The sequence below is a fragment of the Canis lupus genome, chromosome 26, assembly GCF_048164855.1.
Source record: "Canis lupus baileyi chromosome 26, mCanLup2.hap1, whole genome shotgun sequence".
Taxonomy (NCBI): domain Eukaryota; kingdom Metazoa; phylum Chordata; class Mammalia; order Carnivora; family Canidae; genus Canis; species Canis lupus.
The window spans coordinates 18,178,609-18,191,452 of NC_132863.1; the positions used below are offsets into that span (position 1 = coordinate 18,178,609).

Consider the following 12,844-nt stretch of genomic DNA (forward strand, 5'->3'; position numbering starts at 1 on the left):
CAGAGAAAAGTAATTGTAGAACCTTCCTTGGGGTAGTACATGCAAACCAATGTGAGTGTTTTAAACACAAGCTGCAGATGATGATGAGACATAGCCCCGGGGAAGAACAGGAGATAAAACTGGATGCTAGGAAGGGTTTCGTTTGGAAAGGTCAAGTTGGGGTACATGGGGGAGGAGGTGTGTGTGAGAATGTGTAGGTAAAGAAAACATGAATAGGATGCATTTTAGGAGCATAAGAGAGACAGAGCCTCCAAATCTCTCTTCTACCTGTCCTTGATTCCTGAAATTAAACCATTCTTTTAGGGCTAGGTACTCTTAAACAAAGACCCTCTTGGAAAAGCTAACACTTGAAGCTACAATTAGTCATTTATCTTTCAGTCCAAGTTTCAAACTATTTTTTGGGAGGCTTTGATGGGTGACATGTGGAGGCCCTGGGCACCCAGGGTTGGGGCAGAGGCTCAAGCAGGGAGGAGAAATGAGAGCTGGGAACATGAAGGGCACGGACCTAGAGGGACTCACCTGGGTGTGGGGTGCACATTACACACCTCTTGTGTTCTATCTTGACAGAAACAGCACAGGATTTATACCATTGCACATGACTTGATAACTCGCTACGCACACATTAATGGCTGACAGTTTGGCCACGTCTCCATCAGTTACATACAGTTGGACAATCTCCTCCAACACTGATGGTGCTATGGGGCTAAATTCAGGCTTCACCTAATTCAGTGACTATGACTATGACTCCCACTCCTTATACATGGAACTTTCCAAAACTGCTCATCATCAGCCTTAAGCTACGTGTGGGGGTGTAGGGGGTGGGGGAAGAGAGATGTTTTATGTTGGGATCAAGTTCAGCCCTAAATCCATCTAGGTATATCTCATAATGAAATAGTAATAGCAATTAACATTTATCATTCATTCCTCATACAAGTATTTATTGAGTACCTGCTATCTTGGAGTTGATGTTTCAGTGAGGGGAGACCAATTAAGAGTCATACCTGGTGCCCAATGGTACTCGTGCTGTGGAGAAGAATAGAGCCTGGGAAGAGTATGACAAAAAAAACCTCAGCAGGAGGGAGGGTGGCTGGCTCTTAGACTCGAAGGTAAGGGTGAGGGTGGCTGGCTCTTAGACTTGGGAGGTAAGGATGGACCTTGTGAAGGGTGAATGCACACTTGGTGTGACAGCGGCCCAGCCCAGTAAAGGCAAGGAGAATGGTAGAAGGTGAGGTTAGAGAGGCAGCAGGCCCAGGGCCCAGACAGCATGAGTGCCAGGTAAAGACTTCAGCTTTTGCTCTGAGACAGATGAGAAGCCAAGGGAGTTCTGTACCAAGGACTAACATGAACTGATTTATATTTTAGAAGGATCTTCTGGTGGCTGTGTTGAGAAGAGACTGTAGAAGGAGAAGGGTGGGTATGGAAAGAGCTGGTTAGGAGACAACCATAATCCAGAAGACACACAAAAGTGGCCCAGACTAGTGTGGTGGTCATAGAGACGAACAAACTGTTTAGGTTCTAGATATTCAGTGGAGCTGACAGTGATGGGCTGGATGTGAGAGAGGTTGAGAATGACTCCTAGGTTTGGGCCTAAGTGAACAGATGGATAAAAGTGCTTTTTGGGATGAGAAAGCCTTGAGGAATAGGTGTGCATATACAAGGTGGGGAGGAACTGGGGACAGGTAGAGGAATTAGCAATTTGGTTTAGGATATATCAAATTTAAGAAGTCTAACAGAAATCTAAGAGATGATGTCAAATACACAGAGCTCAGAGCTGTTAGGAAACGTGCCCCAAGTCCCACAGCCAGTAAGTGGCAGGGCTTTGAGTCCAGGTCTGTGGACCTCAGGGTCTGGGCTGGGCAATGAATAGGGAAGAAGATAAGGGCTTTGCAACCAGAGATGGTCACTAACTATGTCAAGAAATCATCATTAAGCTTAAATAATAGGCTTTTTAGCAATTCAGTCATGGAAATTTGTAGAAAAGTTGTTCCCAAATACAGAGTATACTTCCATGCAAGGAAGACTAAAGTCCCCATTACATGCTCTGTAACATGTAACAGGCTCACATTGCTACTTTCTCAAGTTTCAAAAGAACAAAACAAGAAACAATTCCACCCTCTCCCTGTTGAGTCTCTGAATGCAGCTGGACAGAGATTAAAAAGGGACTCAGACACAAAAGGCCTCCAGAGGGGCACCTGGGTGGCTCAGTGGTTGGGCATCTGCCTTCAGCTCAAGGCATGATCCCAGGGTTCCAGGATCAAGTCCTGCATCGGGCTCCCTGCATCGGGCTCCCTGCATGGAGCCTGCTTCTCCCTCTGCCTATGTCTGTGCCTCTCTCTGTGTGTCTTAAATAAATAAATAAATAAATAAATAAATAAATAGGCCTCCAGAAAACAGTTCCTTGTCCTAGTTATACCAGAGAGTTTGTCCTGCGAAATCTCTCCCCACAGCTGTGCTAGATAAGATGTTTTCCACCCCGAGACAATGAATGTTCCTCAGAGAGGTGCTATCGGAAGGGAGAGAGACAAATGAACAACGTACCCATATTTATCAGGGTGTTTCTGTGTGTGTGTCAATGTTAGCTTGTTTTAAACCCTGTTTCTTACCTGAATCCACATCAGAGGAGCAAGGAATAGAAAGGGCTTCCTCTGAGCTGAAAGCCTCGCTGCCGGCCTCCTGCTGGGGTCTCTGCAGAATGTAATCTCTTATGTCATAAACCGATGGCAAGTCCAACACACTGCTCTCCTCTGACTGGCTGCCTGGAGTGGCTTCCTGGGTCGCCATAGTCCTGCTATGGAAAAAAACAATTTTATACAAAAGGCATGGCGCAAGAGGAGCCGCCATTTTGGCCACAGCTTGAAGGGCAAAAGTTCCAGCCTCTGCCACTTAAAGTCCCAGAAGGCTTTACTTTCCTAACAGTCTTCCCTGTCCTACTTTAGACCTACTATGTGCTTACCACATTTCTTCATCAGGAAAAACAAATGCTCTCGGCACAGAAAGAAACCATTGATAATTTCAGTTGAAGGGGCGTCTGGGTGGCTCAGTGGGTTAAGCATCAGACTCTTAGTTTCAGCTCAGGCCATGATCTCAGGGTCCTGAGATTGTGAGGTCTATTTGCAGATTCTCTCTCCCTCTCCCTCTGCCCCTCCTGCTCATGCACTCTCTCTCTCTCCAAAATAAACAAATCTTAAAAATATATAAAATAATTTCAGCTGGAGAATAAGCTGCATGTCTGATAATGATGAAACACTGTGCGGCACTATAATCCAAGAACTACAAGAATACTTAATGAGAAAAGAAACTGTTTATGACATATCATGTGGAAAAAAGATTTCTAAACAATAGGTAGAATTTGATCCAGATTTTATAAAATACAATATCATGTGTGTGTTTATGTGTGAGAAAGAGAGAGAGAGAGCAAGAGAGAGAGATCTACAGATCTATAGCTTTTAAAAAAAGCATCTGGAGGGGTATATTCCAAATTAATTTCAATGGTAATTAATTCGGGGGTTTAATTTTTTTCTTTTTTTTTTAAGATTCTATTTATTTATTCATGAGAGACACACACAGAGAGAGGCAGAGACACAGACAGAGGGAGAAGCAGGCTCCATGCAGGGAGCCCGACGTGGGACTCGATCCCAGGTCTCCAGGATCACACCCTGGGCCGAAGGCGGCACTAAACCGCTGAACCACCCAGGCTACCCAGGGGTTTAATTTCTGAACACTGAGATTGTAGGTGACTTGTATTTTTATCTGTGGCCTACTGAAACATGCATTCAGTCAATTATTTAACATGCCAGGTCCTGGATATACAAAGGTGAATGTAATAGACCCTTCTTCAAGTTGCTCACAGTTTGGGCCAATCCAAAACAGAGACATACCATGTAAACAGAAGGACAAGACAAAGAAGAACCCAGAAAGGGACAGTGAGCTTTCTAGACGGGGTTATCCCCAAGCAAGGGGCAGGCCAGACCATGACCAGCAGACAGCATAAATACCAGTAGAACCAGCTTGGGCAACCACAAGTGGCATGAGTGTCAGGAGTTTAAAGTGAGAGTCAAAGGACAGTTGTGTGTGGGCAACTGGGGAAGGGCAACCCTGTGGTTTCAGCTAGATGACCGTGGGGCTCTCCCCTATCCCTACCTCAGCTCTGGGAAGGCAGCATGGTCTGGCTGCTGTCAGCAACATGCATATACACACTCTCCAGCTGAGTTGTAGACTACAAAGGTGGCTTACTGGGTTCACATTTGGACATTCCTTGTTAAAAATTAAGTAGGGCAGCCCAGGTGGCTCAGCGGTCTAGTGCCTGCCTTCGGCCCAGGGCATGATCCTGGGGACCCGGGATCGAGTTCCGCGTAGTGCTCCCTGCATGGGGCCTGCTTCTCCCTCTGCCTGTGTCTCTGCCTCTCTCTCTCTCTCTCTCTCTCTCTGGTCTCTCATGAATAAATAAATAAAATCTTTAAAAAAAATTAAGTGTTCCCCGGGGCACCTGGGTGGCTCAGTAGTTGAGCATCTGCCTTTGGCTCAGGTCGTGATCTCGGAGTCCTGAGATTGAGTCCCACATCGAGTTCCCCACAGGGAGCCTGCTTCTCCCTCTGCCTGTGTCTCTGCCTCTCTCTCTCTCTCTCTGTGTCTCTCATAAATAAATAAATAAAATATTAAAAAAAAATATTAGGTGCTCCTAAAAGAATAAAATAAAATAAAATTAGGTGTTCCTTACCTTCCCTCCCCTGTTCACGTTTACTTGTGGATGCTGGTTTCTCTGCTGGAGGGTTCTTTACAATGAACTCAGCCCTGCCCACCCCTATCAAATAACTATGGGCCTAGGGAGATCCTAAGCCCTCTGCAACTCTGTGTTTCATAAATTACTGTCATCAACAAATCATATTAGAGCATTTTGCCTGCCATGGGCCACCATGCACCATGCAGAGGAGCTACATGGTCAGATCTACAGATCTGGCAGCTGGATAGGAAATGGATTTGCAGGGCTTCAGTCCAGTGGCAGGCAATCTGAGAAGCAACAGGAATTCCTTCACTTGCCATGATCCTGGTAAGAGAGGAGGAGCCTGTGTACGAGGACAAGGTACACAAGAGCAGGGGACAGATTAAGTAACATATTTAGGAACTAAAATGAGATAGAACTTAATAACTGAATGGATAAAGGAGCTAAAGAGAAAGTGAGAGTCAACAAGGAGTGAGAGCTTCGACAGCTGGGTTTGTTTTATCTACTGAGTTAGAGAAAACTAGAGGAGGAATGGTTTTAGGAGGAGGCAGTAATCCAAACTATGGAACACTGAGCAGCTGTGAAAAATGACATCTGGAACTTGAAAGATCTCAAAGACACATGTTTGAATGAAACAAGCAATTTCAGAAAACATGAATAGTATAATAATACGACTAGATAACATTTATCCAGTGTTTGTTGGATGCCAAGCATTGTGCTAAGAGCCCTATGAAGCATGTCATCCTACTATTACCCTATGACCACAAGCAGACAGTCAGACCCAGAGGGAGGTAGGGTAATTTGCCCAAAGAAATTCATCTAAGAAGTACCAACCTAGGATGAACCCAGCTCCAAGACCTCCCAGGCTCTTGCATCTGCACAGCCCAAAGTACCACCTGATCAGGCAAAGGCAGGGGTGTATAAAAACAAATCAACAGTGAGGCCTGGCAAGATTCTTCTTGTTTGAGGACACCCGGTCACATGCTGCTGTGAACATTCACTTAGGCAGAGAGTGAGCCAAGATAGCAGCTGATTGCTTCTGAAAGAAGCAGAGGGATCAAGGTTCCCAAAGAAGCAAGAACATCCTGTCTCTTCACACATGTTATATCAGCCAATCAAGCCTGAAGTATCAGTAGACACCTCTGCCACAGGCATTGGTGTCTTTTCCTTCTCCCGTCATGTGACCAAACACTGCTCTGGAAGCTCCTGGGAGGGAAAAAACAGGTCAGTGAAGGACAGCAGTATATCCTGCCTGCCTGAAAAGAAGACTTTGATATTGACCCTCAAGCAAGAGTGTTGTTAGTGAAACAAATGGAAAAAATCCCTCTTGAAAACAAGTAGCACGGTGATGTGACATCCATCTTTTCTTTTAGAAGCATTTGGTATTAAACGCCAAATATGTTCCAAACTGGGCATTTGAAAAAGAAAGAAAGAAAGAAAGCCAGCCTACTGAAAGGCAGAATCCTGTTTATTACAAAGTCAGAGCCTGTGAATGCAAAATACCTGGAAGTCTGAGTTTGCACAGGAGAAAGCCAAGTACTAGGGACAGATGAGACCCTTTCAATGGTCTGCAAACACCTAAGCTGACAAATAGAATGCAATGATTATCTTTGCGCTACAACTTTCAATGGGTGGTTCTACTTCCTTCTCCAGAAGAGCTTATTATCCTCTCTTAAAAGTACTTTAATTACACAATGTAAGCATTCTTTTCCAATAATGGAGAGGTAGAGGCACAAAAAGTCTCTCAGTACGTTACAAGCTGCTTGCTGAGCAAAGACAGCCATTTTTCCGTGACTACAGACCCTTACAGACCTACAAATCCTAGTCAGTCAAGGTCCCATCTAAAAAACCATTTAACTTCAACTTTTTTCCCAATCACGGCTCTTCCTTCCCAACATTTTACATGAAAATGTTCGAACATGAAGAAAAGTGGAAAGAATCATCCAATGACCATCTCCATACCTGCTGTCTAGAATTTACAATTAACATTCATACTACTATCATACTACTATGATTTTCCTTAACACAAAACTATCCATCTACCCAACTCTCTATTCACCTGTTCATCTTTGTGTATATATTTCCGTTTAAATGTACTGAAAGCTTCTGAGTTAGTGTGTGATATGATCAATCTGTGTTTCCAATGCTCACGCTGTCAGCTAAATGAAGCATGGGTTGGAAGAGGGTATAAGTGAAGCAGGGAACACAACTGGGGAGCTCTGCAGAAAGGTCCAGAGATGCGTAGTGCCTTTGAAGTGAGAGACTCGGGTTTGCACCCCTGCTGTCACTTTTTAGCTGTGTCACCTTGGGCAAGTCACTCTCAGTTTCCTCATATATAACAATGACCTAGGGTGATGCCTGACTCTTGATTTCAGCTCAAGTCATGATCTCAAGGCCCTGAGGTCAAGCCCCAACCAGCGTGGAGTCTGCTTAAGATTCTCTCTCTCTCCCTCTCCTCTACCCCTCCCCCTGCCACTCACACTCATGCATGTGCCCTCTCTTTAAATACATAAATAAATAAATACAACCTTTTAAAATAATGCCTTGATGACTATGCTTACCTCATATAGTTGTCATAGGAATTATATGAAGTTAATGCATGTAAAATACTCAGTACAGAATGCATGCTCAGTAATGTCTAGCTCCAATAAGTGAAATAGTAATAATTAAAAAACAATTTACAGGCTCCTATCTTCCCAGCCTACCCTCACCATCTATTTGCCCTTCTATTTCCCATTCAGCACCCATATTACTTCTTTCATCCTTATCCAGTGTATTCTATAGTTCATTATCTGGTTAGTACCCTAAACTTCCCTTCCCTAGCCATTCTGTCCTTTTATCACACTCCTTTGACAAAACACCAGCCTAGATGAACTCAACTTACCTACCCACTCTCAGGCGCTAGCCCTGAGTCACTACATAGAACAAGCTGGCTCACCCTAAAATGAATGAGCATCAGCTTGAAATGGGCTGTCTGGCCACATGAATCTTGAGGTGTTTATCTCATAACCCCTTGACTCTCATGTTTTCTCCAGTCTTCTTCAAGTCAGACCCTTCCCATCTCTCACATACCTTTCTGCTCTTTTCAGTAGATCTGCTCACTTCCTGACAAAGGAAACGGAATCCTGCAGAGAGGAACCTCCTCCACTCCCCTATCAAACAGAGCCAAGACTCCCACTTTTGTCCACTACTTCAGTTCTCTTCACCATGGAGAGCTGTCCCTCCTGGGGCAGAGTCCAATGCTTCCACTTACTCCTTAAATCACACTCTCTGGACCCTTCATCAAGCCTTCAGTAATGACCCCCCTCTCCCACTTCTGCTCCCCTGGACCTACACTTAAATTTTTCAATATGCCCAAATCACTCCCATTTTCAACAAAACCTGGTATATAGGAGAATGTCCTTGTTCTTTGAAAATGCCACTCAAATATTCATTGGTAGGGGGACATGATGTGTGCAACATACTCTAAAATAGTTCTAAGTGTGTGTGTGAAAGAGAAAGAGAATGATAAAGTAAATGGATGGGGCAAGTAGAGACAATTGGTAGACCTGGAAAATATTATTTGGGAGTTCTCTATACTAATCTTGCAATTTTTTGAAGGTATAAAATCACATCAACATTAAAAGTTGCCAAGAAAGAAAAAAAGTGAAAAGAAAATCTTTGGCACCTGCCCTCCCCACAGCAAGTCTCCTCTCCCTTCCACAAACTTCTCAAGAATCTAAATTGGCTCATTTTCTGAGCTCCACCAACTCAATCACTCTTGTATAACTTCTAGAAACTCTGCCATCCTTTGTTTGCTTTTCAGGGAGCCTCTCTCCTGACTGTCCTCCCATCTGTTTGCCTTTGTTCCTTCCTGCCTGCTCTGTGGCTCATCCTCCATCCCCAACTGGACTTCCTCCACGTTTAGTCCAAGGCTCTATCTTCTTTCCTCCTCTAAGACATTAATCACCATCCAAAAATTTCTCTCTAGCCTGGATACTCCACTGCTTTCCAGGCTTCAAGCATTATGGCTTTCCTTCAAGTTCTCCAACAAGCCCCATTTCCTCCTACTGCACTTATCTTTCCCACGCCTAGATAACTCTACTAAAAAATGGAAGAGGAGGGAACATGTCCCATTTTAAGTCCAGGACAAAGATATCACAAAAAACTACAGATCAATATTATGAAACAAAAATCCTTGACAGAATACAGCAAACCAAACTCAGCAAAACATAAAAAGGATTTTCCATAACCAAGTGGAACTGGAACTTATCCTAGGAATTCAAGTTGTTTTAATGTCTGAAAGTCAATCAATGTAATACACTATATTAGAATAAAAGACAAAAACCACAACACACAGCATTTGATAAAGTCAAATACTTTTTCATGATCAAAATACCCAACAAACCAGAAATAGAAAGGAACTTCCTCCATCTGATAAAGAGCATTTTTTTGAAAAAAAAAAAAAAAAAATGCAGAGCTAGCATCATACTTCATGGTAAAAGACTAAATGTTTTCCCTCTGAGTTCAGGAACAAGATAATGATGTCTGCTCTAATCACTTCTATTCAACATTATACTGGCAGTTTTAGCCAGCACAATTAGGCAAGAAAATCAGATAAAAGTCTTCCATAAAGATCTTCATATATGAGAGAAGTAAAACTATTTCTATTAGCAGAAGATGTGATCTTGTGGATAGGAAATTCTAAGGCATCCTCTTTAGAAACCAGTAGAACCATTAAACAACTTAAACAAGATTGTTGGAGAGGTACCTGGGTGGTTCAGTGGTTGAGTGTCTGCCTTTGGCTCAAGTTGTGATCCTGGGGTCCTGGATCAAGTCCCACTCCCTCCGCCTATGTCTCTGCCTCTGTGTCTCTCATGAATACATAAATAAAATCTTAAAAAAAAACCACACAAGACTGTTGGATATAAGATCAATATAGTAAAAGTATATGCAAATGATTTTACACTAGCAAAAAAATGTGTAAAAATATTATGTAAATATTTACATATACTAGCAATAAACAATCCTACAATTGAGAACATAATTCCATTTACAATAGCATCAAAAAGAATAAAATATTTAAAATATAATTAATAAAAATGAGTAAGGCATGTACGATAAAAACTATATATATATAAACTATATATATATATATATATATATATATATATATATATATATATATATAAATTTTTTTTTTTTTTTTTGAAAGGAGGTGCCTGGCTAGTTCAGCCAGTAGAGCATATGACTCTTGATCTTGGGGTTAAAAAATCAAGTCCCATGTTGGGTGTAGAGATTACTTAAAAATAAAATCTTTTTAAACATGTTGAAAGACATGAAAAATCTAAACGAATGAAAATATATCCTACATTTATGGATTGGAAGACAATATTTTAAGATGTCAACATGGCTCAAATTGATCTACATATCAATGTAATTCTTAGCTGCATCCCGGTTGGCTTTTTTTTCTTTTTTGCAGACATTGACAAAAGTGCTTAAAAAATTCATACAGAAATACATGGGATCCAGAATAGCCAAAACAATCTTGAAAAAAGAACAAAGTTTTTTCTTTCAAAACTTACTAAGAAGTCACAATACTCAAGACTGTGCAGTCCTGGCATAAGGATGGACATATAGGCCAACAGACTAGAACTGAGAGTCCAGAAGTAAAATCTTACAGTCGCGGTCAATTGATTTTCCACAGGGTGCCAAAACAATTACGCAGGAGAAGGAAAGGATGGTCTTTTCAACACTGGGACAACTGGATATCCACACAGAGAAAGTCGTTGGCACTTAGAAAAACAGTTCAATAGTGCTTCAAAAGCTTAAATGGGGTTACACTTTAACCTGGCAATTCCACTCCTATGCATATGCTCAAGAGAAATAAAAATACATGTCCACACAAACTTTACACAAGTGTTCGGAGCAGCTTTATCCATAACAGGCAAGAAGTAGAAACAATCCAAATGTCCGTCAACACGAGTGGATGAATAAAATGGGATATATGCCCACACAGAATATTTTTCAGCTTTATAAAAATATTAAGTTCTAATACATGCCACAAGGACAAACTTAAAATATGATACTTAGTGATAAGAAGCCAGTGTTAGAAAACAGGCAACAGATCCAAAATGGTGTCACTTGTGCTAAACTCCACAACCAATCAGGAATCGCCTGATCAGCCCTCCTTAGGTAATCTGCCAGATAGATCCTTGCCATCCCCTACAGAGGAGTAACCTTGTGATAACCAACTTGCTTTTTTGGCCTAGTGTAACTCCTTGTTCCTGCTCCCTGAGGCCCTAAGTCTCATTTTGCTCGGCTTCTGAGAGTCCTTCCTACCTGCTAGACTGGCCACTGCCCAATTTGAATCGCTTCTGGCTCGAATTACTTACTCAGAACTTTAAATATGCTTCCGTTTATCTGATGACCACATGCTATATGAATCTATTTCTATCAAATTCCAAATTGATCGATTTATAGAAAGTAGACTAGTCTACTACTTAGACAATACGTCTAAGACTGGAAGATCACGGTGAATGGAACCCACGAACGGGTGCAGGAGACTTCTTCGGGGTGATGAAAATGTTCTCTAAAATCACGTTGTGGCGATGGCCGCACAATTCTGGGAATATCTGGAAAGCCACTGAATTTTACATTTTAAACAGATGAGTCTTACGGAATGTGAATTATATCTTTAGAAAGCTGTTTTTTTAAATAAATAAATATGTAAAAATAACAAGCTGGTTTTTAAAAAAAGGAGAATAAGAACGGAAGGGCATCCGGTCACACTGCCTGCAAATTTAGGTGATGTCCCCCAAAGAGCTGGCCGCAGAGGCCACGTGTTGTTGGGTTAAGGAGGGAGGGGGGACACCAGGAAATTGGAACCGTGTCAAGAGACGCCGCCATAACTTCCCAAGTATGAGAGAACGATCTGATGCGTTGCCCAGACCTTCTGCCTACTCCGGATCCCAGGTCACGCCTCAGCCCACCGAGACAAGTTAATTGAGAAAAACTGCAAAGTCCCCATTAACACTCACCGGCCCTCAAGAACAGCGCATCGAAATCCGGAAGCAGAGGCGCCATGTTTGTTATGGGAAAAGCCAGTTTGAAAGGAAGTCATTGTAGCCACGTTTGTTGAGGGCAAGGAAGGGCACTGGAATGTAGTCGCGGCCATCTTGACTGAGGGCATTCGCCCAGCCAGTGAAGTTTTGCGCTCTTGACAAACAGTTCGGACAATTTCTGAAGGCTTACTGATAAATGCTCTTGGTGGACGCTAAAGGAAACGGGAAAACATTTAAATTTTTAAAAATTTAAATTTTAAGAATTTAAATGTCTACGTTTTAAAAAACATGAAGAGTAGAGAGAAATTAACAAAGACAACGCAAGTATTTTAGTAGGTTGCATGCAGTTTAGCCGTGCACAACTGACAGAATTGCATGACCACACAAAGGAGATTGAAGGTTATTGTCCCATTTCACGATCTTCTTGAAAGAATCCTGTACATTCACATCTTCTACGGATGCCTATCTTAGGATAGAATCCCATAAATTTAAGGAATCCTTCACTTGACATGAATATTTTAAATAATGCTAGCTGAGGTTTGGTCAAACCATATGCCAAATTTGAAGGCGAATTTAAAGATAAAGTCAGAAGTAAAAACATATTCAGAAAAGTCTAACCCAGCAACTGTAAATTTCAGTTTGACTTCCAGCATTGGTAATTAAAGTGTATAGATGCACTTTTCACCTTTTTTCGTGTAATGTATCTCACAAAAACATTCTTCTAAACTAACATAGATTGTGAGCAGAGAAAGCCTGGAACAATACTAAGTTACTTTCCTGTTTGTTTCATAAAATGATAAACTCAAATATAATTGAATGAACTTAATCATCTGGATTATTATATAATCATTAAAATTGATAGAAGATACAGCAGAAGAAAATCCTAGATCCTGCATTGCATTCTCAGTTTTCATGTTCCTTTGGTCTCCTTTATTCTCCATTTCTCACCTTTTCTCTGTATTTCTTGCTGTTGACATTTTAAAATGTCTGATGCAAATTTAATTTGTCTGATGTTTCTACCGGGTTTTCAATGACATTGAATACCGTTGGTCACTCTTTCCCTCTGGAAAATTCTTGTCCT

General features: G+C 41.7%; 1 protein-coding gene across 5 annotated transcripts in view; it reads right to left on the bottom strand.

Annotated features, from left to right (window-relative positions):
• Nucleotides 1-11,881, bottom strand: part of SHLD1 (shieldin complex subunit 1) — a 79,690-nt gene extending 67,809 nt beyond the window's left edge. Inside the window, exons 1-3 of one of the 5 annotated variants that reach the window (XM_072800138.1) lie at nt 11,740-11,768; nt 9,471-9,595; nt 2,604-2,788 (exon numbers count right to left, since the gene is read on the bottom strand). In XM_072800138.1, coding sequence (XP_072656239.1) covers nt 2,604-2,781 — 178 coding nt within the window. In that variant the 5' untranslated portion in view covers nt 2,782-2,788; nt 9,471-9,595; nt 11,740-11,768. Of the gene's footprint in view, nt 1-2,603; nt 2,789-5,554; nt 5,697-9,470; nt 9,596-11,094; nt 11,626-11,739 lie in introns of those variants that run through there. The other 4 variants (XM_072800135.1, XM_072800136.1, XM_072800141.1 and 1 more) reach the window with 4 other exon arrangements.
• Nucleotides 11,882-12,844: the final 963 nt, after the last annotated feature.